This window comes from Mustela nivalis (assembly GCF_964662115.1).
Source record: "Mustela nivalis genome assembly, chromosome: 7".
In the NCBI taxonomy this organism is placed as follows: domain Eukaryota; kingdom Metazoa; phylum Chordata; class Mammalia; order Carnivora; family Mustelidae; genus Mustela; species Mustela nivalis.
Genome location: NC_139026.1, coordinates 68,292,231 through 68,318,112, shown reverse-complemented (window position 1 = coordinate 68,318,112; position 25,882 = coordinate 68,292,231). Strand labels below are relative to the sequence as shown.

The 25,882-nt window shown below is 39.7% G+C and overlaps 1 protein-coding gene across 7 annotated transcripts in view; it reads left to right on the top strand.

Moving 5' to 3' along the window:
* Positions 1 to 25,882, top strand: part of LOC309868514 (liprin-beta-1-like) — a 78,050-nt gene that overhangs the window by 33,667 nt on the left and 18,501 nt on the right. For 4 of the 7 annotated variants that reach the window (XM_082738434.1, XM_082738433.1, XM_082738438.1 and 1 more), the window contains exons 8-13: positions 1,148 to 1,262; positions 4,692 to 4,753; positions 8,080 to 8,164; positions 18,248 to 18,402; positions 23,575 to 23,690; positions 24,932 to 24,988. In XM_082738434.1, coding sequence (XP_082594560.1) covers positions 1,148 to 1,262; positions 4,692 to 4,753; positions 8,080 to 8,164; positions 18,248 to 18,402; positions 23,575 to 23,690; positions 24,932 to 24,988 — 590 coding nt within the window. The remainder of the gene's footprint in view (positions 1 to 1,147; positions 1,263 to 4,691; positions 4,754 to 8,079; positions 8,165 to 18,247; positions 18,403 to 23,574; positions 23,691 to 24,931; positions 24,989 to 25,882) is intronic. The other 3 variants (XM_082738435.1, XM_082738439.1, XM_082738437.1) reach the window with 1 other exon arrangement.

Genomic DNA, 25,882 nt, shown 5'->3' with positions numbered 1-25,882 from the left:
AATAAATGGGCAAAATAAAAATATTCATTTAGAAATTTGATCTCATTCTCTTAGAGTACCTGAGATCCAAGCTTGGTAAAATAGTTGTAAAAATGCACCTGGAAAAAGATATCCATTTTGCCTCAGACTGCTTCTTCCTTTGGGACTTTCTTACAGGTTAACTGTATCATGACAGTGAGTTGAAATTACTGCTGTAAAGAAGCTTTTTGCCAGTGCTACTAAAAATTCCTTGTACTTGGGATCCGTGCCTATCATAAGTAAAAAGTATAGGGCCAGCTTTCTTGCGTCTTTGGAGATCTTCTCATAGTACTAAACACAATACCTACCTTAAGAGACTGAAAATAAAATGTATATCAGTTATAAAAATACACTTATTAGCACTGCATAGCTTTATTTTCTGTGCTAAAATACAGCCAGCAAAATTTCAGTTTGCTAAAGCTAATTCTTCACCAAAATTAAACTGAAAATTTAACATTAGTAAATAGAATATTGGACTTGGAATCTTTAATAGCTACATAGTAGACAAGAAGGGGGGGGGATTTAAAATCTGTTAAATCTTTTTTCCATTGTTGTGGGAGACTCTGTCCTTTTATTTTGGTGATGAAGATGAATTAGTTAGTCCCATGATTTGGCTAACATTGTTCATCACTTGCTACCTTACCCATCAATTAAGCTCTGCCTTGTTCATGCTCAGGGAACATGAATGCCATCTTGAAATACTAAATAAATCTCAGTCAAGTCTTGATATATATTTTCCAATTTGCATTTTATTTTGCTTTTATGACACTTGGGGTCTAATTTGATTATCTTCCTGGATTAACTGGGGGAGGGTTTTTTTTGTTTGTTTAACATAAGCTTTAAAACTTAGGCTACTCAGGTCCTAATTACACTTTAAAGCATTTTGTTTTAATTTGGTCACACAGAATCTTAAAACACTTATTCCAGAATTATTAGACATTGACCTTCATTAATTGTCTTGCTTCCTGCTTCCTCTTGCCACTGTCTGGTTTCTGAAGTCTGCATCTAGATTCCTATCGTTTTTTGTTTCATTCCCAAAAACTCATTATTGACTTAAGAGTTAACATGCTCCCTGAATATTCTCCTTTAGTCATAATTCCCTGTTGTAAAACGAGCTTATCATTTGTAGGACGAACTGGCATCTTTAAAAGAACAGCTGGAAGAGAAGGAATCTGAAGTAAAAAGGCTACAGGAAAAACTGGTGTGCAAGATGAAAGGAGAAGGGGTGGAAATTCTCGATCGAGGTGGGCACATACATTTGACATTTGTTCTCTTACTTTCTTAGAAACCTCCCTGTGCAGCCCTCCCTTCCTCCCCACACCTGCAAAAGAACCCCGTGTCAGTGGTGAGTCCTTTCAGAGAAAGGAGAAGGGTAGCGGAAACCAGCTGAGGCCAGGACAGCAGGGCCTCCTCCGAAACTCTTCCCTGTGCCTGGGGATCTAGTAGCTTCCTCTTCAGCAGCTAGAGGAGAGCAACTCTGTACTTCATGCGGTGTTTATTATGCATTACTAAGTTGTGAATTCTGTTGAGACAGTTCTTGTTCTGATGGCAGTACAAGGAAGTGATAGAAAGCATTAAAAGGGAACATTATCATGTCCCAGGTTTAATCTCCCTCTGAACTGAACTTGAAACAGCATGAACTAAGAGATTTAGAAACCGTTCCTACACTTTTGAGAGAAGAGAGGAAAGGACTTTGCATCTTTGGAAGATCAAGGAAAATTTTTTATGGTGGACTGAGCCCTCAACCTGCTAGAAAGCAAAAATAATCCTCTTTTTTGAAAACGTGTGTGAATTTATCAAAAATTTTTCTCATAACTGAGGAAGTTTGTCTTGAATATTGTATGGACTGTCATTTTTAATACACGTTATATGTGATAGAAAATAACTTGAATGAAATGTGTTTTTTATGTTATATTTGGAAATATAAATGCACAGAACACCTGACAACACTAGGTTTGATTTAACCTTTCTTTGCTATTATAAATCACTGTGGCATGCAAACTACAAAGCAACTTCTGACTCTTGAAACTAAAAATTCCATTGAGTGTAGCTTTAGTACATTTTTATGTGAGCATCGGTAACCTCACTGTCTGAATAATGAAGGGCTTCAGTTAGGTTACCTATAATGTCTTTCTTGGTTCTAGAATACCCTGGCTTTATATCCCTGTAGTTGTAATTCCCTATGGATCAGAAAGCTAACTCATCAACCATTGAAGGATTTTTCCCCCCTTGTGTATTTTGGCATATAATAGAATTCTGGCGTTGTGTTTTTTTGTTTTTTAAGGAAGCTCTACACTCAACATGGGGTTGGAACTCACCTCCCCGAGATCAAAAATCACATACTATATACTGACTGAACGAACCAGCAAGGCATTCCTAGATTTGTGTAGTCTTTAAAGGATGTTCACAGATAGGTCATGCCTTTACGGTTTTAAGAATAAAATGGAATCATGTTGTGGTCTAGAGGACGTGTTGGAGTAGTGGTTCCCAAAGACGGACGCTGGTCTATGAACTGCTTATCGCCAACACACAGCCCGATAAACACAAGAGTCGGGAGCAATGTTTAGAAACTTCATAGCAATCTGATGTTGGCATAAGATCTCACTGCATGATCAGTGGACTCATCTCATTGAACGGGAGGTAGACCACGTCAGAGTCATTGAATTTGAGTGATGAGGTTCATGTGTCCTAAGCCAAGTGCTGGGCACATTCAGGAAAGCCATGTGCTGACCCGTAATGGAAATGTTACAACCAAACATCACTAATGGTGTTTTCACCCCGTAGAGTATAAGGACTGCTTGTATTCCACAGACCTAACTTTAATATGCCAGGAAATCAGGGTTCACAGAGAAGAAGTGACAGAGGTAGGAACTCAAATCTAGGTCTTTGGATGAATTATATTCTCTTTCTAACCTTACACAGAGCATCATGCATTGCAGTACCATTCCTAAAGCCACAAAATAGTGTTTAATATTCAGTTTTTATAGGGTTAGCTTCTTTATCTTAGGCAAAAGACTAAATAATAGTACTTTAAAAATATTTATTGTTGTAATGTATATACTAACTTCCAATTCAATGGGTTTTCCTACACAGATGAAAATTTTAAAAAGAAGCTCAAAGACAAAAGTAAGGTTTTTGGTGTCTTTCCATCAGCCTTTAAATTCACCAAAAGTACTACTTGGACTGTTCTTTGCATGTGTTTTAAAAACATTTATCTCACCAAAGATGTGAAGTTGCTTCATCGATAAGCTCTCCATTTCTTCAGAGTGCACAAAATAGAGCGTATATAAACAAACAGTAAAAACAAGGAGTAAAAGGTCATTTTGCTGATCCCCCCCCCCCTCCCGATTCAGCCCTTTTGCTCCACAGGGTATAGCAGAACACCCAGAGTAACAGAGGGGAGGAAGAATTTTTTTTGTAGTTCGGGAGACAGAGTATCAGAGGAGAAAATTACTTTTCAAGGTTTTGTAGCCCACTTCTTCCCTGAGATCTACATTAAGAACTAAACATACCCTGTTGGTGTTAGACAAGAGATTGTACCCAGGCTGATTAACAGAACCCTGATTATCTAATGCATCATCGAGATAAATCATTAATTAATAGACTCTTTCCTCCAGATGTTGAATTCTTACACCCAGAGAATTGGGCATCAAAAAAAAAAAAAAAGGGCAATTTCTACAGAATATACCTTCATATTGAAAGTGTTGTATCAGTGATGAATGATGCATTTAAGTAGTAGTTTGTTTGTTTGTTTTTCTCAGAAGCAGGTAACCTTAGCTCAATTTTTTTTTCTGTTTGAATTTTTTAAATTTGTGATTTTGTTTTAGGTTGACATTTCATCTTAAAATATTGGTTCTTTTATTATTAAAGTAATGTGCTTTTGTATTTGACTGTCAAATTTTTTTTTTTTTTAAAGATTTTATTTTATTTATTTGACAGAGAGAGATCACAGTAGGTAGAGAGGCAGGCAGAGAGAGGGGAAGGGAAGGAAGCAGGCCCCTGCTGAGCAGAGAGCCCGATGCGGGACTCGATCCCAGGACCCTGAGATCATGACCTGAGCCGAAGGCAGCGGCCTAACCCACTGAGCCACCCAGGCGCCCCAATTGACTGTCAAATTTTAAGGAAAATCACATTTACCTTTTACAATAGTGTCATAAATGATGTTTATAGATGAAGCAAAGTACTTATCCTTCTGTATGGAACCTACAACCAACTTCATAGCATGACAGCTATAGATGCCACATTCCATCAGGCTCTTGCCATTCATGCCTCCATCTTGGTTAAAACTGAGTATCCTGTCCTCTGCTTATGTCATTGTGTACACCGTCCATCGCTTTCGCCCACTGCTTTCTAGGTTTCTTGTTTCTTTTTTTTTTTTTAATTGAGAAGCTGTGTTTTCATGGTTGTAGCACTGAAATTTCACCTTCCGTGTTCTCGTGAGGATTTTGTTATTGCTTCGAGAGAGGGTAGTTAGCTCTGACCCATATTGTTTGCTTTCTGGAGTGATAACTATTCAGGCGACATGGAAGGTGTTCATTTTTCAGATTTTCCCCAAAAGAGGATATGGACGGTAAATATTTCATTAAAACACTTCAGTCTGAAGAGTCAGCCCCTTGTTATTGTCACACACCTTAACAAAACTGACTTCTGACATGTTCTTGTGATATTTTCAGATATTGAAGTGCAAAAAATGAAAAAGGCTATGGAATCTTTGATGGCAGCAAATGAAGAAAAGGTATCTAGATGAAATTAAAGTATTTATGTGGGTGTGTACCACCATTTTGATCACTCCATGAGTTTTCTTGAGATATGCCAGGTTGGAAGAACCCTACACACTACTGATGTTGAGGGACAGCCGTTCTGCCTTTCTACCTTCATGTGCCTGCTCTCGGTGATGGCAGTTGTCATTGTGACTGTGTGGGTAGAGTGGTGACCGGCAGCACTGGGTCCACTGAGATCTCCCTCTCCCACCTCCCTGTGAATCTGGAAAAATGTTCAAGCCCTCAGATCATTTCTTTATATTCAGGTGGGAAATGAGAGAAAGGATACAGTCCATAGTGCATCCTTTCTGGGCTCGCATGAACTCTGAAAGGGGTGGTCCCTGACAACTGTTAGCTTCCCAATGAGGTTAATTTTCTTCCTATCATTTTCTTCACACTCCTGGATTCTTTCACATGAGGGATTGTCTCATGTGAGACAATTTCTCTCTCTCAAAAAGCATCAATAACAAACAAATCTCCCAGTGTTGACTGAGGGCTTACTAGACATTCAAACTGCTTTAGGAGCACCAACGCTGACATAAGGTTTTAGTAGTTCCAGAAGGCTTCAAAGAGGTTGCATTTGAGCAAAATCTGAGGAAAGGCAAGAGTTGTTTATCAGGAAAACAAGAGACAGAGGCATCAGTACCATGAAATAAAATATGGCCCTAGGCTGTCTTTTAGCTTTGTTGGCCAAATGCCAGGGACTCCAGAGTCTTCTTTCCTGTTGCTTCACTGATTTCATTCTGATGAGAGCAGGGAAACAGTGTCCTCTAAAGCAAGGTGTTTTTTCATGGCCTACCTGATCAGCCATATACCCAGCGGACAGCAGCAGTCGGGTTCAGCTCGCATCATCAGAACTACTCTTACATCTCATGTTACTCAATGAATAGAACAAGGAGGCATTTTCCCAAGAAAAGAGTCATTTCAAGGAAGTAAAAAAACAAGCAACTGCCAAAGAACTTTGCCTTGATCTTTTTGTCTCAGCTTGTTTCTTTCTCTAATTCTTGTGTTCTCTGTTTTACTCTATATTTTTCCCTTCAATTCTCTTTATTTGCTCTTTATTAGGAAATAAACTCATTGCCCTCTCCACCCACCTATATTTAGGTTTCTTTTTGCTAGTCTTTACCACTGTGGAATAAAAAGGAAAGTCATTAGCAAGGGGCCCATGTAGTTTTTACTTTTTTTTTTTTTTTAAGATTTTATTTATTTGAGAGAAAAACAGCGAACAGGGAGCTTGATATGGGGCTTGATCCCAGGACTCTGGGATCACTACCTGAGCCAAAGGTAGACGCATAACTGACTGAGTCCCCTCGGTGCCCCCATAGCTTTTACTTTTAAAAAAGTAATCACAAATTCATTTAGTCTTAATTTCTCTCTCTCAAAAAGCATCAATAACAAACAAATCTCCCAGTGTTGACTGAGGGCTTACTAGACATTCAAACTGCTTTAGGAGCACCAACGCTGACATAAGTTTTTAGTAGTTCCAGAAGGCTTCAAAGAGGTTGCATTTGAGCAAAATCTGAGGAAAGGCAAGAGTTGTTTATCAGGAAAACAAAAGCTGCTAAGGAGAGTATCTATGAACTAAACATGTCTCAAAAGCCCAGACTTGGCACAGCCTAGTGCATGTTGGGAAAGTTCAGAATGAGATAAGGTAGAGGGGTATATGAAGCTGACATTTACACAGGTTGACAGGGTTTTTGAAAACCTTATTTTGGATTTGAGGGCTCCTGGGTGGCTCAGTTGGTTAAGCACCTACCTTCGGTCAGGTTACGACCACAGGGTCCTGGGATTGAGCTCCACATCAGGTTCCCTGTGGGAGCCTGCTTCTCCCTCTCCCTCTGCCCCTTCCTCCTGCTTCTTCTTCTCTCACTCTCACCCTCTTTTTGTCTCGAGTAAGTAAAAGTCTTTGAAGTAATTTTTTTTGGGGGGGGGGATTTGAGAACAAGTTTCTAGTTTGAGTAATGAGGTGAATGATAGTGCCCTCAAAGAGTTAAGGGAATCTAAGCTCAAGTACCAGGGGCAAATAATGAGCTTAATTTTAGAGACATTCACTTCGATGTGCTCATGGGACTTTTAAAAGGAGATTTCTCATAGAAAGTTGGAAAATGAATCTAAATTTGGGGGTTAATGTATAATTATAGATGGGGTAGGGAGTGAACCCAGTCCATTTTAGGAAAAATACAGAATTATAGATATTCGGAGACTAAGCTATAGTTGATATGTAAATTAGCTTTTGCTCCATGACAAATCACATTTATTATTTCTCATACTTCTGATGGTTGATTAGGGGGTTCTCCTGGTCTGGGCTGGCTTTGTTGATCTCTGCAGTTAGCTGGTGGGTGGGATGGGGCTGGATGGTCTAGGCTGGTGTGACTCCCATGTCTAGTGATTAACATCCTTGCATAGATTGGGCCCATCTGGGATGTCTCTTTTCCAAATGATATCTCGTCTTCCATTAGACTAGCCTGTGCTTCTTCACATAGTGAAGGTTCCCTGGAGCAGAGAGAGAGGGCAAACCCTAACCACATTTGTTGATATCTCTTTGACCAAAGCAAGTCACATGGCCAGGCCCAAAACCAGTGAGAGAAGAGCTAGGGAGCCCATTTTTTTAGGATCCACCAGAGTGGGGGTAAAGGACAAAATCTTAAAGCACTAACATTTTATAGACTGGGCTGGGTAGATAGTGGAAGTAGAATATCTATCTGGTCAAGGGATTAAGAAATCAAAATAGAAGAAAAGAAAGAGTGGAAAGAAAAGTGAAGGAAAAAGGAGGAAAGAGTGGGGTCAGTCAAGTATCAGAGGTCAAATTAGAAAAAGGATGAAAAGTTCTCTTATTTTTAGTAAATATGAAGTCTCTGATGACTCTGATGACTAATTGGTACAACTTTGGCTGAGTGTTTTGAGAAGAGAAAGGCCAGATTATGATTGATGACAGCAGGTAAAGACAACAGGTGTAGTAGACCTTTCTTTCAAGACCTGCCCATAAGTTGGAGAGGAGAATAATTAAAGTTGATTTTTTTCTTGTTTTGTTTTTGTTTTTGTTTTGTATCTTATTACCTTGTTTTGTTTTTGTTTTTAAAGATGGCAGCTGAAGGATAGGATCTCTAAATTTAGAGGTACTTTTTCTCTATCTCTGATGTACGTAGGAAAACTGGTAAAATGTAGATATTACCAGTTTTACTAAAGTTTAGAAATATTCCTTGAATAATGTAAATAATTCATGTCTCCCTATTCTTTGTGTTGCAATTACTTTTACTGTTTAAAGTCATAGTTTAAAGATGACAATTTATTTTATTAATAGGATCGGAAAATAGAAGATCTTCGACAGTGCCTGAATAGGTACAAGAAGATGCAAGATACAGTGATACTGACCCAAGGTAAAAAAGGTACTGTAGCTCTATAGGTTTTTCTACTTTACTTGATTTTAAGTGGCTATGAACTTTAACATTTGTTTTCATTTTCCTGGAATATCCATTATTCCAAAATAGTTTGTTTATTCATTTATTCAACAATATCATTAGGAAACAATATCACACACTTTCTTGGTGAGTAGGCCAAAGAGAATACTGTGGACTGGTTGGTCAAGGAGAACCTCTGTGTGGAGTTCATCAGATAGCATTCTAGACAGAACAGTGTGTTCTAGAGCCTGTGGGGAGGGGCATCTGGGTGGCTCAGTGGGTTAAGCATCTGCCTTCAGCTCAGGTCATGATCCCAGGGTCCTGGGATCGAGTCCTGCATTGGCCTCCCAGATCAGCAAACAGTCTGCTTCTCCCTCTACCCTTCCCTCCTGCTTATGCTTTCTCTCTCTCAAAAATAAATAAGTAAATTTTATTCATTCATTCATTCATTTATTTGTTTGTTTGTTTGTTTGTTTATTAAAAGAGCCTATGGGGAAAATGGGCTCGGTGTATTTAAGTAGTAAAAAGACCGTTGTGACTGACTGGAAGGAAGTGATCAGGGGGAGGATGAGAGGAGATGAGCCGAGCGGATAGAAGTTAGCGTTGGCCAGGTCAGGCAATGTGAGGCAGTCAGCTCTGTGAGCCCAGAGGGATCCACGGAAGGGTTTTTACAAGTCTGCGGCATTTTCGTAACAAATGGACCATATTGGGAGGAGGGAGCAGTATCAGAAGAAGAGAAGCCAGTCAAGAGGCTCTTGCAGGATTCCAAATGGAATGTTAATAATGGTACTGATTAGAAACACATTTTGGTGTTCGAACTAACACAGTGGTGTGACGAATTAGATGAGAGTGAAGAAGAGGAAAGAATCAAGAAAGACTGATGTTTTTGACTAAAGCGACCGGGGTGGGGGGGGTGATGATTCCATTTACCAAGGTAGCAAAGCCTAGTGAGGGCGCACTGAAATGATTAAGGGGGGTTGTGTTCAGCTTTGAATGTGTTAAGTTAAAACATAAAATAAAACCAAAACCATAAGACATCTAAGTAAAAATAGTCACGCTTTGATGGGGATTAAGGAGTGCACTTGTTGGGATGAGCACAGGGTGATGTTGGGAAGTTTTGAATTACTATATTGTATACCTGAGACTAGTATTACACTGTATGTTAATTAGAATTAAAAACTTAATAAAATAGTTATGCCTTTTGATGTGGTATTATTCTATAGGTGCATGGTTCAGTTGGCCATCCTCAAATGTGGAAAATCTCTGGGGGTCATTTAAAACAAAAGTGTTAAGAACGTTGGAAGTTTTCTCATTCATTAGCAATGCAAGGTGGGGTTATTTGCTCTAAAAGTAAACATGAGTAATAAATTTTTTCAGAGATACTTGTGAAATACTCAGATTTTGGAATTTCAATTTCGATGAGTTCAAAAAGAAAGAAAATCCTACTTCAGACGAGGATTTCTGAGAGGGGAAAAAAAATGGATCTTCATCTTATTTTCCACAGGACTAGGTGTATGTTAAAATTTTAAATATCCAAATGAGCAAGCAAATGAACCTCTGTCAGTGTTCTTACAGCGATTCTCATCACTCAGCATTTTCTCTGCCTTCAAGAGAGTGTCTCTTTTTAGACAGTATTGCAAATTAACAAGTGATTAATTTTACATAGTCATAACATTTATTTTTTTTAAAGATTTTATTTATTTATTTGACAAAGAGAAAGATCACAAATAGGCAAAGAGGCAGCTGAAAGAGAGGGGAAAGCAGGCTCCCTGCTGAGCAGAGGACCCTGAGATCATGACCTGAGCCGAAAGCAGAGGCTCAACCCACTGAGCCACCCAGGCACCCCTGTAGTCATAACATTTAAAACAGTATTTGATTTTATAGAATCTCAATACTGTAGTTTTTATATTTAAAAATCAAAGGAAAACATTAATTTCTATAATTATGAAACATAAGAAAACCAAGAAAAGAGGTATTCTTCATAATTGCACTGACATGATCATTTTTGTCAGTTTCATGGGGTTTTTTGTTGTTGTTGTTGTTGTTTGTTTAATCTGGTTTTGTTTTAAAATAGACTCCATGACCAGCATGGAGCCCAACATAGGGCTTGAACTCACGACCTGGAGATCAAGACCTGAGCAGAGATGGAGTCTGACGTTTGGAGCACCTGGGTGGCTCAGTTTGTTAAGCGTCCGACTCTTGCTTTCAGCTCAGCTTATGATCTTATGGGTCGTGAGATCAGGCCTTACCTTGGCTCTGCACTCAGGTGGAGGCTACTTGAAGATTCTTTCCTTCTGTCCCTCCCCTGGCCTGTGCGTGCATGCAATGCTCTCTCTCTCTCAAATAAGTAAATAAAGCTTAAAAAAAAAAAGAGAGAGAGAGAGACACTTAACCAACTGAGATACCCAGGCACCCCTCCTGTACTTTTTTTCATCTTTTTTAATGCATATAAAATGTGTAGAAAAAGGAGGTTGTTTTTCGTTTTCTTTTCCAAAGTTAGTTGTATTATTTTACATTGCCAACAGCAATGTATCACTTGCCAACACTTGGTATGGTATTTGAAACTTCACAATCCTGTACATTTGATATGATTTTGATTTAATTGGTTTAGTGTTTTAAGTATTCTCATCACAAGTCCCTCATGATGAAAAGTATTGGACATCTTATCATGTACTTACTGACATTTGTATATTAAAAAGAGGGAGTTTTTAACCACCATTGAAAATTATGTCCTGTTCTAATGAATAGTTTATAAACAGTGATTTCTAACTAGTATTTGTATTTACTTAGTCCTTAGAGAATGTGAATAATACCTACATTTTAATGAACTTAGAATAAATGCCTAATAAAAATATAAGAAGGTAAGTCTAGTTAACAGCTTTAAATGAGTTTAGGATTTTGTACTATTCAGAGAATAGTGTTTTAAGCATCAATTTTTGGTTTTAAAAAAGAATATCTGACATAGTTGTTCAGCAGCTAATCCTTTTCATTGCTGAAGATGTAGAAGTAGTTCTCAAAGTTGGCCGCTTTCCTGGGTATGTGGTTGCATTTGTCCATAAGGCTGTTCTTTCTTCTTTAAAATAAATGGCACAGAAGGATCATCTTAAGGAATCAGAAGATTGCCTATTGTTGTTTTTTCTTCTTTATATGTATGTGGTTTTTGTTTTGTTTTGTTTTGTTTTGCTTTAAGAACACAGAAATGATGATGTGAGTGCTGTGAAATGTATAAACCTGGCAATTCACAGACCTGTACCTCTGGAGATAAAAATACATTATTAGTTTATTAAAAATTAATAAAAAAATAAGAACACAGAAATGATGAATGATGAATATTGAGTTTCTCATGGTGACTGTGTTGCTGTTCAGAATTAGTTTGTTGTACCACTGATATTCTCCGCTTGGTTGTTTCTTTCTTTTTTTTTTTTTTTTAATTTTTTATTTTTTATAAACATATATTTTTATCCCAAGGGGTACAGGTCTGTGAATCACCAGGTTTACACACTTCACAGCACTCACCAAAGCACATACCCTCCCCAGTGTCCATAATCCCACCCCCTTCTCCCAAACCCCCTCCCCCCAGCAACCCTCAGTTTGTTTTGTGAGCTTAAGAGTCACTTATGGTTTGTCTCCCTCCCGATCCCATCTTGTTTCATTTATTCTTCTCCTACCCACTTAAGCCTCCATGTTGCATCACCACTTCCTCATATCAGGGAGATCATATGATAGTTGTCTTTCTCTGCTTGACTTATTTCGCTAAGCATGATACGCTCTAGTTCCATCCATGTTGTTGCAAATGGCAAGATTTCATTTCTTTGGATGGCTGCATAGTATTCCATTGTGTATATATACCACATCTTCTTGATCCATTCATCTGTTGATGGACATCTAGGTTCTTTCCATAGTTTGGCTATTGTGGACATTGCTGCTATAAACATTCGGGTGCACGTGCCCCTTTGGATCACTACATTTGTATCTTTAGGGTAAATACCCAATAGTGCAATTGCTGGGTCATAGGGCAGTTCTATTTTCAACATTTTGAGGAACCTCCATGCTGTTTTCCAGAGTGGCTGCACCAGCTTGCATTCCCACCAACAGTGTAGGAGGGTTCCCCTTTCTCCGCATCCTCGCCAGCACCTGTCATTTCCTGACTTGTTGATTTTAGCCATTCTGACAGGTGTGAGGTGATATCTCATTGTGGTTTTGATTTGTATTTCCCTGATGCCAGGTGATGTGGAGCACTTTTTCATGTGTCTGTTGGCCATCTGGATGTCTTCTTTGCAGAAATGTCTGTTCATGTCCTCTGCCCATTTCTTGATTGGATTATTTGTTCTTTGGGTGTTGAGTTTGCTAAGTTCTTTATAGATTCTGGACACTAGTCCTTTATCTGATATGTCGTTTGCAAATATCTTCTCCCATTCTGTCAGTTGTCTTTTGATTTTGTTAACTGTTTCCTTTGCTGTGCCAAAGCTTTTGATCTTGATGAAATCCCAATAGTTCATTTTTTCCCTTGCTTCCCTTGCCTTTGGCGTTGTTCCTAGGAAGATGTTGCTGCGGCAGAGGTCGAAGAGGTTGCTGCCTGTGTTCTCCTCAAGGATTCTGATGGATTCCTTTCGCACATTGAGGTCCTTCATCATTTTGAGTCTATTTTTGTGTGTGGTGTAAGGAAATAGTCCAATTTCATTTTTCTGCATGTGGCTGTCCAATATTCCCAGCACCATTTATTGAAGAGTCTGTCTTTTTTCCATTGGACATTCTTTCCTGCTTTGTCGAAGATTAGTGGACTGTAGAGTTGAGGGTCTATTTCTGGGCTCTCTATTCTGTTCCATTGATCTATGTGTCTGTTTTTGTGCCAGTACCATGCTGTCTTGATGATGACAGCTTTGTAATAGAGCTTGAAGTCTGGAATTGTGATGTCACCAACGTTGGCTTTCTTTTTCAATATCCCTTTGGCTATTCGAGGTCTTTTCTGGTTCCATATAAATTTTAGCATTATTTGTTCCATTTCTTTGAAAAAGATGGATGGTACTTTGATAGGAATTGCATTAAATGTGTAGATTGCTTTAGGTAGCATAGACATTTTCACAATATTTTTTCTTCCAATCCAGGAGCATGGAACATTTTTCCATTTCTTTGTGTCTTCCTCAATTTCTTTCATGAGTACTTTATAGTTTTCTGAGTATAGATTCTGTGCCTCTTTGGTTAGGTTTATTCCTAGGTATCTTATGGTTTTCGATGCAATTGTAAATGGGATTGACTCCTTAATATCTCTTTCTTCTGTCTTGCTGTTGGTGTAGAGAAATGCAACTGATTTCTGTGCATGGATTTTATATCCTGACACTTTACTGAATTCCTGTATAAGTTCTAGCAGTTTTGGAGTGGAGTCTTTTGGGTTTTCCACATATAGTATCATATCATCTGCGAAGAGTGATAATTTGACTTCTTCTTTGCCGATTTGGATGCCTTTAATGTCCTTTTGTTGTCTGATTGCTGAGGCTAGGACCTCTAGTACTATGTTGAATAGCAGTGGTGATAATGGACATCCCTGCCGTGTTCCTGACCTTAGCGGAAAAGCTTTCAGTTTTTCTCCATTGAGAATGATATTTGCGGTGGGTTTTTCATAGATGGCTTTGATGATATTGAGGTATGTGCCCTGTATCCCTACACTTTGAAGAGTTTTGATCAGGAAGGGATGCTGTACTTTGTCAAATGCTTTTTCAGCATCTATTGAGAGTATCATATGGTTCTTGTTCTTTCTTTTATTGATGTGTTGTATCACATTGACTGATTTGCGGATGTTGAACCAACCTTGCAGCCCTGGGATAAATCCCGCTTGGTCGTGGTGAATAATCTTTTTAATGTACTGTTGAATCCTATTGGCTAGTATTTTGTTGAGTATTTTCGCATCTGTGTTCATCAAGGATATCGGTCTATAGCTCTCTTTTTTGGTGGGATCCTTGTCTGGTTTTGGGATCAAGGTGATGCTGGCCTCATAAAATGAGTTTGGAAGTTTTCCTTCCATTTCTATTTTTTTGAACAGTTTCAGGAGAATAGGAATTAGTTCTTCTTTAAATGTTTGGTAGAATTCCCCCGGGAAGCCGTCTGGCCCTGGGCTTTTGTTTGTTTGGAGACTTTTAATGACTGTTTCAATCTCCTTACTGGTTATGGGTCTGTCAGGCTTTCTATTTCTTCCTGGTTCAGTTGTGGTAGTTTATATGTTTCTAGGAATGCATCCATTTCTTCCAGATTGTCAAATTTATTGCCGTAGAGTTGCTCATAGTATGTTCTTATAATAGTTTGTATTTCTTTGGTGTTAGTTGTGATCTCTCCTCTTTCATTCATGATTTTATTTATTTGGGTCCTTTCTCTTTTCTTTTTGGTAAGTCGGGCCAGGGGTTCATCAAATTTATTAATTCTTTCAAAGAACCAGCTCCTAGTTTCGTTGATTTGTTCTATTGTTTTTTTGGTTTCTATTTCATTGATTTCTGCTCTGATCTTTATGATTTCTCTTCTCCTGCTGGGCTTAGGGTTTCTTTCTTGTTCTTTCTCCAGCTCCTTTAGGTGTAGGGTTAGGTTGTGTACCTGAGATCTTTCTTGTTTCTTGAGAAAGGCTTGTACCGCTATATATTTTCCTCTCAGGACTGCCTTTGTTGTGTCCCACAGATTTTGAACCGTTGTATTTTCATTATCATTTGTTTCCATGATTTTTTTCAATTCTTCTTTAATTTCCCAGTTGACCCATTCATTCTTTAGAAGGATACTGTTTAGTCTCCATGTATTGGGGTTCTTTCCAAACTTCCTTTTGTGGTTGAGTTCTAGCTTTAGAGCATTGTGGTCTGAAAATATGCAGGGAATGATCCCAATATTTTGATACCGGTTGAGTCCTGATTTAGGACCGAGGATGTGATCTATTCTGGAGAATGTTCCATATGCACTAGAGAAGAATGCGTATTCCGTTGCTTTGGGATGAAATATTCTGAATATATCTGTGATGTCCATCTGGTCCAGTGTGTCGTTTAAGGCCTTTATTTCCTTGCTGATCTTTTGCTTGGATGATCTGTCCATTTCAGTGAGGGGAGTGTTAAAGTCCCCTACTATTATTGTATTATTGTGGATGTGTTTCTTTGATTTTGTTATTAATTGGTTTATATAGTTGGCTGCTCCCACATTGGGGGCATAGATATTTAAAATTGTTAAATCTTCTTGTTGGACAGACCCTTTGAGTATGATATAGTGTCCTTCCTCATCTCTTATTATAGTCTTTGGCTTAAAATCTAATTGATCTAAGGATTGCCACTCCTGCTTTCTTCTGATGTCCATTAGCATGGTAAATTCTTTTCCACCCCCTCACTTTAAATCTGGAGGTGTCTTCGGGCTTAAAATGAGTTTCTTGGAGGCAACATATAGATGGGTTTTGTTTTTTTATCCATTCTGATACCCTGTGTCTTTTGACAGGGGCATTTAGCCCATTCACATTCAGGGTTACTATTGAGAGATATGAATTTAGTGCCATTGTATTGCCTGTAAGGTGACTGTTACTGTATATGGTCTCTGTTCCTTTCTGATCTACCACTTGTAGGCTCTCTCTTTGCTTAGCGGACCCCTTTCAATATTTCCTGTAGAGCTGGTTTGGTATTTGCAAATTCTTTCAGTTTTTGTTTGTCCTGGAAGCTTTTAATATCTCCTTCTATTTTCAATGATAGCCTAGCTGGATATAGTATTCTTGGCTGCATGTTTTTCTCGTTTAGTGCTCTGAAAATATCATGCCAGCTCTTTCTGGCCTGCCAGGTCTCTGTGGATAAGTCAGCTGCCAATCTAATATTTTTACAATTGTATGTTACAGACTTCTTTTCCCAGGCTGCTTTCAGGATTTTCTCTTTGTCACTGAGACTTGTAAATTTTACTATTAGGTGACGGGGTGTGGGCCTATTCTTATTGATTTTGAGGGGCGTTCTCTGAACCTCCTGAATTTTGATGCTCATTCCCTTTGCCATATTGGGGAAATTCTCCCCAATAATTCTCTCCAGTATACCTTCTGCTCCCCTCTCTCTTTCTTCTTCTTCTGGAATCCCAATTATTCTAATGTTGTTTCGTCTTATGGTGTCACTTATCTCTCGGATTCTCCCCTCGTGGTCCAGTGGCTGTTTGTCCCACTTTTGCTCAGCTTCTTTATTCTCTGTCATTTGGTCTTCTATATCACTAATTCTTTCTTCTGCCTCATTTATCCTAGCAGTGAGAGCCTCCATTTTTGATTGCACCTCATTAATAGCTTTTTTGATTTCAACTTGGTTAGATTTTAGTTCTTTTATTTCTCCAGAAAGGGCTTTTCTATCTCTCGAGAGGGTTTCTCTAATATCTTCCATGCCTTTTTCGAGCCCGGCTAGAACCTTGAGAATTGTCATTCTGAACTCTAGATCTGACATATTACCGATGTCTGTATTGATTAGGTCCTTAGCCTTCGGTACTGCCTCTTGTTCTTTTTTTTGTGTTGTATTTTTACGTCTTGTCATTTTGTCCAGATAAGAGTAAATGAAGGGGCAAGTAAAATACTAAAAGGGTGGCAACAACCCCAGGAAAATATGCTTTAACCAAATGAGAAGAGATCCAATATCGTGAGTGGGGAGAAAGGGGATAAAAAGAGGTTCAAAAAGGAAGAAAGAAAAAAAAAGAAAAAAGAAATTAAAAAGAAAAGAATTTTTTAAAAAAGAAAACACCTAAGAAATATGTAAAAAAGAAAAAAATATATATATTAGATAAACTGTTAAAAAAGAAAAAGGTAACAGTTAAAAAAAAAAATTTACCCGAAGGCGAGAAGGAAAAAAAAAAAAAATGAAAAAGAAAAAATTAAATTAACTGCAAGACTAAAAAAAAAATCACAGGAAAAAACCATGAGTTCCGTGCTTGGCTTTCTCCTCCTCTGGAATTCTGCTGCTCTCCTTGGTATTGAAACCGCACTCCTTGGTAGGTGAACTTGGTCTCGGCTGGATTTCTTGTTGATCTTCTGGGGGAGGGGCCTGTTGTAGTGATTCTCAAGTGTCTTTGCCCCAGGCGGAATTACAGCACCCTTACCCGGGGCCGGGGTGAGTAATCCGCTCGGGTTTGCTTTCAGGAGCTTTTGTTCCCTGAGCGCTTTCCGTTGAGTTCCGGAGGACGGGAATACAAATGGCGGCCTCCTGGTCTCAGGCCCGGAGGAGCCGAGAGCCCAGGGCCCCAGAGAACAGCGCCCAGTTACTCCCGTCTGCCTGACCTCCAGCTGCGCTCCGAGCTCACCGAGCCTGCGACCGGTTCAAGGTAACACTGAGCTGTGAGCCTACTGTCCGCTCTGTCTCTGTAGCTGGCTCTCCCGTTCCAATACCCGCAAGCTCTGCGACACTCAGACACCCCCGATCCTTCTGTGACCCTGCGGGACCTGAGGCCACGCTGACCCCGCGTGGGCTTCGCCCCGGTTTAGCCTCTGGAGCGATGTCCCTCAGCGGAACAGACTTTTAAAAGTCCTGATTTTGTGCGCGCTTGCTCCGCTGCTTGCCGGGAGCCGGCCCCTCCCCCGGGGTCTATCTTCCCGTCGCTTTGGATTCACTTCTCCGCCGGTCCTACCTTTCAGAAAGTGGTTGTTTTTCTGTTTCCAGAATTGCTGTTCTTCTTCTCTTCGATCTGCCCATGGATTTTCAGGTGTTTGCAATCTTTAGATAAGCTATCTAGCTGATCTCCGGCTAGCTGAAGCAGTCTCAGCTTGCTACTTCTCCGCCATCTTGACTCCTCCCCAGCTTGGTTGTTTCTGAACTGAAATTTGTAAAGCCCCAAATTCTGAAACAAAATTAGGGAAGGTTGTTGGGCTAAATGAACTTCTGATTTCAAGGCTGTGAGTCTGTGGTAATAGCTATTAATACCACCCTCAGGCTCCAGGTGCTCATAGTTTAACATTTCTCCTAGAGGTCCTCTTGTTATTTTTCTAAGGATTTCAAAGGAAACTCACTTTTGATTTTTGAGGATGGGAAAAATTTTTATATTCAGTTGGTATTCTTCCTCCAAAAATGAAACGTAAATGAAAAGCTGCCATTTTTCTCCTTTTCCTAGACCAAGATGGCGACTTGGACGGTCTGCTCACTTCTGGTTCCGTCTCCACTTTGCTGGATGCGCAGGGTTTTAGTGACCTGGAGAAAAGTGTATCATCTACACCAGTCACGGGATCTCCCAGTCGTGACCCATTTAACACAAGTGTTCCAGAAGAGGTATTTACAGACTCTCAACATTATCTTTGTAGTGAAGAGACTGTGTCATTGAAGGTTAAAATGCTGTTGACAGCAGGAAAGACCTGGGATCTTTTCTCAGTGTGGCTACTGACTGAGTCTTAGCAATTTTCATGTCAAAACTCAGTCTGCTAGGACTTTATTTGAAAGATTGGTTTTTCCCCCCTCTTTAATAAATAAATACCTTGGGCAATGTCAAAATTGCTTAAATAATTCAGGAAGAACATGGGAGAAAGATGTCATCCTAAATAGATTACAATCTACACAATAATAATCTTTATTAGTAAAGAACAAATAGGGAATAAATGAAGAGGGATAACGTGAGATTATATAAAGAAGTTGGTTTTAGTCACTTCCAATGTTGTCTCTGAAAAATTCTGGTCTAAAATCTTCCCTGACTTCTTTAGACTTGGAAAAAAGCAGCTGGACAGGAATATTTTGTCTTGAACTCATTTACTTTTCTTTCACATATCAGACTGGTGCCAAAATCTGTTTCCATTACCTATTGCAAACCACCCCAAAAATTTGTGGCTTGAATGACAGCACTTGTTTTGCTAACAAATGTGTGATGTGGGTAAGGCTCAGCCGGAGCATTTCTTCTTCGCTCCACTGGGCAATAGTTGGAATGGTGTGAAGGCTGGAGGCTTGAGTCATCTGAAGGCTACCCATTTGTATATCACATGGTTGGTTGGTACTACTGTTGGACAGGACCTCAGCTGAGGCCCTAGCTGGAAATACCTGTGACTCCCTGGCTTTCTTCTAGCAGAGCGTTTAGATCCTAAGGATGAGCATCCCAATAAGAGGACTGGGCATATTTATATCATCTTTTATGCTATGACTCGGAAACCCTGTGGCATCTCTTCTCCTGTAGTCACAGGCCCACACACATTCACAGAGAGGAAACAAAGACCCTACCTCTTGATGGACAAGTAATATCACATTTGAGAAGAACACATGGGATGGCATATACCCCTACGACCATATTCGACTAGTACAACTGCCCTCCACTCTCTGGCTACAATCATTTATATCCCTCCCCCATGCAAAATGTCCTCATTCCCTCATCAAAGACCTCTTGGTCTTACTCCAGTCAGGCTTCCGCATCCCAAGACCTTGTCATCCAGACCCGGTCAAGATGTAGGTGCAGCTGCTCAGGTTTGGCTTCTCGAGTAGCACTCCATTCCATGTAAAGAACCAGGAAATTCAAGGTCAAGTCATTTGTCCCCTACACACCTGACATGCAGTGGTGGAATGGGCATAGTAACTACTGGGCATTCCCATTCAAGAAGAGGGAACATAGACATGGAAGACACCCACGTATCATTAGTCAGTAGCAGTTCCCAAATCCAGCCAGGCTCGTGTGGCCAGTTCCTTGACAGGGCCCAGACCTTTGGGCTCTTGGTTGTTCCTTGGGAGTCATCTTTCCATTTCCAGGAGAAAGAACCTGTAATTGCAGATGAGTTGTTTTCTGCAAAAGTATCTATACGGGTCTAGGGCCTTCTGCCTTCTACTATCTCTGTCCCTCTTGGTTCTATTTGGTATAATATTTTATTCATTTGGCATTTCTTATGAATCAATTTATAATCCACTCCGTCAGGTAAAGGATATCCACAATTATCTTCACCATAAGACTTTCTCTATCTTAAGTTTTCTGTATGGCTGCTATGGAATATCCCTCTGTTTTTAGAGTTGTCGAACTTTTTGAAGGTTTCAATGAGACAGCTGTACCTTAAGTCTTCCTGAGGTCTTAACCTAGGCACACCCGTGGCTTCCTGACAGCACCTCCGTCTTTGCCCTAGAACTTTTAATTTTAGTGCAGTGTACTGTCTAGAGAAACTGGGAATGGGAAAAATTGTTTTTGTTATTGTTGTTTTTGTTTTTTAACTAAATAGTCTTGACTACCTTATGTTTTCCAATTCCCCCTTTGGTCGTCTTTCCTTTAACATTTTACTGTATTCAGTGAGAAAAAAACCAAGTGGCATCTTTTCTTTTCCTATCTATTCCTGCTGATTACCTAATGAGAAAATGAAATTTGAATTGCATGAAAATGAATTCAAGGAGGAAACATTTCTCTCTTCACTATAGGAGAGGGCTAAAAGATGTCAGTCATAAGGATTACTGGGTAGGGGAAATTGGAAGGTGGTGATCAAAAGGTACGGACTTCCAGTTATAAGACAAGTGTGCTGGGGGTATAAGGTACAACGTGATGACTATAGTTAACACTGCTGTCTGGTATGCTGGAAGGTTGCTAAGACTGTAGATCCGAAAAGTTCTCATTGCAAGGAAAAAAATGTGTTTTTTTTTCCTTTCCTTTTCTTTTTTCTTTTTAATTTATACGGTACTGCATGTCAGTGATATCCCAATAAAATTGGAAAAAAGAGGCAAAGGATTAGTTAAGGAATAAAAAATATTTTAGAGGGGGAAATAAAAAATATGTTAGAGGGGGAAAATCCCCTAATTGCTAATTATATTTCTACTGAAGGGAAAAATAACATTTGACAGTCAATGAGTATGCTTGCTGCCTATTTACAGAATGGCAGATGTTACATGTAAGATTTGCCCAGATAGTCTCTTTAAAAAAAGTCTTTCCTATGTGAATTGTACTTTAATGAGACTTTTTGTTTGGAACCAGAATGATTTGATGAGGATTGAGTGTGTTCAGCCATATTGTTAAAGAAGAGCTAGAAGGGAGATTGGAGTTGGGAGTTAAAGTCCTAAGTTCAAAACGAAATCAAGGAAATGGATCAGTTTGTTAGTGGGCCATTTCCTTCCCCATGTTAGGAACCCGGGGAGCTACTGTGAACTTGACAACACAAGGGATGATGGCTCAATAATTCGCCCAGAACTAATCATAAAGATTCAAATTTAAAAAAAAAAAAAGAAAAAAGAGAGTGAAGTAATCTCCTATTTTACAGCAATAGGACTTCTTAAAGAACAAAATTCAGGGGCGCCTGGGTGGCTCAGTAGGTTAAGCCTCTGCCTTCGGCTCAGTTTATGATCTCAGGGTCCTGGGATCAATCAAGTCCCACATTGGGCTCTCTGCTCAGCAGGGAGCCTGCTTCCTCCTCTCTCTCTCTGCCTACTTGTGATCTCTCTGTGTCAAATAAATAAAATCTTTAAAAAAAAATTCAGCTGAGAAAATTTTTAACACAGGGATGATGGCTCTGTAAATTGCCCAGAACCAATCATAAAGATTGCAAAAAAAAAAAAAAATCGCGAAGCAACAAGATCAGACTTGTTGTTAAAGAACAAACTTCAAATGAGTAAATTTGCAACATCTTACTGGCTTTATTCAGCAATTTATGAATCAGGCAATGTCCGTTTTAGCAGATGGAAAGGAACTCTACGGATCTGTACAAAATGAAGGGCTTTTTTAGGCCGAAGGAAGCAGGAGCAGAGGATCAGGCTGGTCATTTGCTGGTTGGTTAAGTAGGGTTACTTTCCTTAATGTGCAGCAAAGAGAAGTCTCGGGGCGGGGTGGGTCAGGTAACTTACTAAGGGCAGGCAAGTGCCGATTGGTTGACCTAGGTCTGCCTTTTCTGGGAGTGCCGAGCACGGAAACTTAGCTAAGCTTGGGTTTACTGACATGGAGCTTAACACGAACCACTCCGTCTTGGGCCCAATCAGATTATTTCAACAGACTTCACATGTTATAACCTCTTAGTGTCAAGGAATGAGACCACCGCTCAGTAACTGGAACAAAAAACCACAGAGCTAAATGTATTGCTTATTTAGTTACCTCGGTGAACTTTGTTGGTCAGGGACAGTCTCTTTGATCATATGTGGGGCATGTGGGGTTGCTTGGAGCTCAGGGATTGAGGGACTCTCAGAGGCTAGAGAGAGTTGACATCCGCTGTGGATGTGTGGTTACAGAGGTGAGACTGTCATTGATTGATTGGCATCTAGAAGTGTGTTCCAGGTTGTAAGTCCCTACCTTCCTGGCTGACTTCAGAAGGAGGGACGGTCACTGATTGGTTGGTTGACTGGCAGACTGAATTCACTGAGGAAAATTTTATTTTTTTTATCACAATATTTTTTAAGTGATTCATGTATTGTAGTTTATGATGGGCTCTTACACCATACTGCTCTACAGTCATCGAAAATTATTTAACCCCAGAGTATAAAATTTGTTCCATAGATTCCATCCTTAGCGTACACAAAGCATTTGTTTAGGAAGGTGTTTTTAGGCATTTTTGTTGTTGCTGCTGTAGTATTATTAAGCCAAGTGTTTTAAGTGGTATCCACAAAGAACTGGTTTGGGGGGGTGCCTAGGTGGCTCAGTCGTTAAGTGTCTGCCTTCTGCTCAGGTCGTGATCCCAGGGTTCTGGGATGGAGCCCCTCATCAGGCTCCCTGCTCAGGGAAGTGGGAAGCCTGCTTCTCCCTCTCCCACTCCTCCTCCTTGTGTTCCCTCTCACCATGTCTCTCTCTGTCAAATAAATAAAATCTTAAAAAAAAAAAAAAAATCTGGTTTGAACAACATTCTATATTAGACTAGTGATAGAAAATAAAGTGAAAACAGGTGTGTTTACAAGGCACTTTACCCAAATCTCATCTCAAATCATGACAACCCTGTCAGGTAGGCATTGCCATTCTCATGTTACAGAGGAGAAAACTGGTGCCCAGTTAAGTGACTTGCATAAGGTTAGAACCAAAGTTTTTACTAGGGCTTAAAGTTGTCAGGATCAACTATTGACTTACTTGATGGTATTATGTTTTATTCAGAACCAAGTTCAAAAATGACCTTCCTTGGGGCACCTGGGTGGCTCAGTGGGTTAAGCCTCTGCCCTCAGCTCAGGTCATGATCTCAGGGTCCTGGGATCGAGCCCTACATCGGGATCTCTGCTAAGCAGGGACCTGCTTCCCCCCTCTCTCTGCCTGCCTCTCTGCCTACTTGTGATCACTCTCTCTCTGTCAAATAAATAAATAAAACCTTTAAAAAAAAAATGACCTTCCTCCAGAATGTTTTCTCTGACTTTAACAGTCATTGATGTTTATATCCAGAGACCATTTTATAAATAGAAGAATAGTGTTTTTAAACATAGGTGTATGAAATTTTTTTGATGGACCATGTAATTGTCTCCGTTATTTTTATTTTATCTCTGTGACTTCTGTCTTATTTATTGGATTTTTTACTTTCTCTAATTACATTACAGTTCCACACCAGCATCTTGCAAGTTTCAATCCCTTCATTACTGCCAACATCTAAGGGCCTGGAAACGTCTGAAAGCGCAAAATTGCCTCCTCAACCAGAGACTTCATTCGAAGAAAGGTATGTCATTTATGACCCAACATTGCAATATAAATGTTCAGCAGAGTAGATCAAGCAAACACAAGAGTGCATTGCAATTTATTTACAGACACAGGTGTTACTGTGAGAGGCAAGAAACTGTAAGGCATGTGCCAGGGGACCAGTGTAAATCAATCACTACAGTCAGTTCTGGATTATTGAAATAAAGGGTGTGAAGCAAGAAGTCCTAGGGCAGGAGTCCAGGGAGGTGTGGTGTTCAGGTTAGAGAGAGATTTTAGGGGACTCAAGTTTTATGTCCTAAGTCATGGGGAGCCGCCAGTGGGTCCCAAGCCCCATAGCAATGGTCATGTGGCCCAGGCTGTTCGGAAGAAGGATTTGGGACAGGGATACAGTAGTTTCTCCATTAACAAGTAGAATTTTGAGGGAGCATGTTCTCAATTACTTAACCTTATAATGAGACCAAATAAAAGAAAATATAATAGAATATTTTAGGGGCACCTGGATGGCTCAGTGGGTTAAGCCTCTGCCTTTGGCTCAGGTCATGATCCCAGGGTCCTGGGATCGAGCCCCACATAGGGCTCTCTGCTCTGCAGGGAGCCTGCTTCCTCTTCTCTCTCTGCCTACTTGTGATTTCTCTGTCAGATAAATAAGTAAAATATATATATATATATATATATATATATATATATATATATATTTTTTTTTTTTTTTTTTTTTTTTTTTTTTTTTTAAAGAATCCATTTATTTATTTGCCAGAGACAGAGGGAGAGAGAGCGTGCGAGCACAGGCAGACAGAGAGAGGCAGGCAGAGGCAGAGGGAGAAGCAGGCTCCCTGCCGAGCAAGGAGCCCGATGTGGGACTCGATCCCAGGACGCTGGGATCATGACCTGAGCCGAAGGCAGCTGCTTAACCAACTGAGCCACCCAGGCGTCCCAGTAAAATATATTTTTAACAAAAGAAAATATAGTAGAAAATTTTAAAAGAGAGGGGCAGCTGGGAATCCTCAGTAAATTCAGCAGCTGACTCAATCTCAGCTCAGGTCTTAATCTCAGGGTTGTGGGTTCAAGCCCCATGCTGGGCATGGAGCCTGTGTTTAAAAACAAAACAAAACAAAACACACATGACTGTTTTAAAAGAGAAATCGCTTCCCCAGCACAATTTTTTGTTTTTTTGACAGTTCTGCTTACTTAGAATATATATGGTCTTTTACTTGTGAAGCACACACATTCCATTTTTTTTTTTCCTTTTCTTTCTTCTTTTAGTGATGGAAAAATAATCCTTGGTGCTTCTGTTGAAACCCAGCCGTGCGATAGTCTTCCGTAAGTCATGTTCTTGAATGTGGAAAATGTCATTGATACCTGGGAGAGAGGAAGCTTCTGACAAACTCACAGTGACCACTGTGAGAAGCGGATGACTGAGGCCTGAATACATTAATGCAGGTGTGGTGGTTGGATGTCAGGGAAAGGGGAGGTTGTGAGTTAACAAAGAGATACTTGCTCATGGACTGTTATCCATTATCTCGTGCCAAGTGTTTGCACGGCTTTAGCCTTCCTTCATCAGTTTTCATGTGAAGTGCAGTGCTTTGAATTTCAGGTTTGCACTGGCTTGCATTTTGACCCTAGCAGAAAAGAGTCACAGAGAATGATGTAATGGCTGGAAAGGCTGCAGTAGTTTTTTGCATTCTTCATGTAGTAAACCGGTCCATTATCTATGTTTATCCAAGTTCAAGTCTGAATTAGGAAAATCTCTTACCAGAGCAGTATTCAAAGATGAGATCTTCTCTTTTCTCACCAATATCTTTTACTTTATTTGATACTGGACAAGTCTAGTAACTTATGTACACATGAGTACATGAGAATTGCCTTTTAAAAGTTTGTGTATGTGTGTTACTCTGCTTCTTAGAGCTTTTTTCTCTCTCTAAACTGGTCACCTATTCCTGACTTCCATTTTTGAAAAGACAGCCCTGTACACTTGAATGCTAGTTATGTGAAAGGGAAAAAAAATCTCTGGATGTTTACAGTGTCACTTCGCCTTTGCAAGGATAGCAAACAAATTATTATGGGCAGCCAGAGGGATTTTTCTTGTATGCCTCGATCAGAACTGTAAAATGAACTACTTGGCCAGATTCAGAAAATGGATTCCTTTGTGAATTGAAAAGTAACACTTCTGTCCTTTATTTTAATTACAAGGATTATATATAAATAGTATGTGAG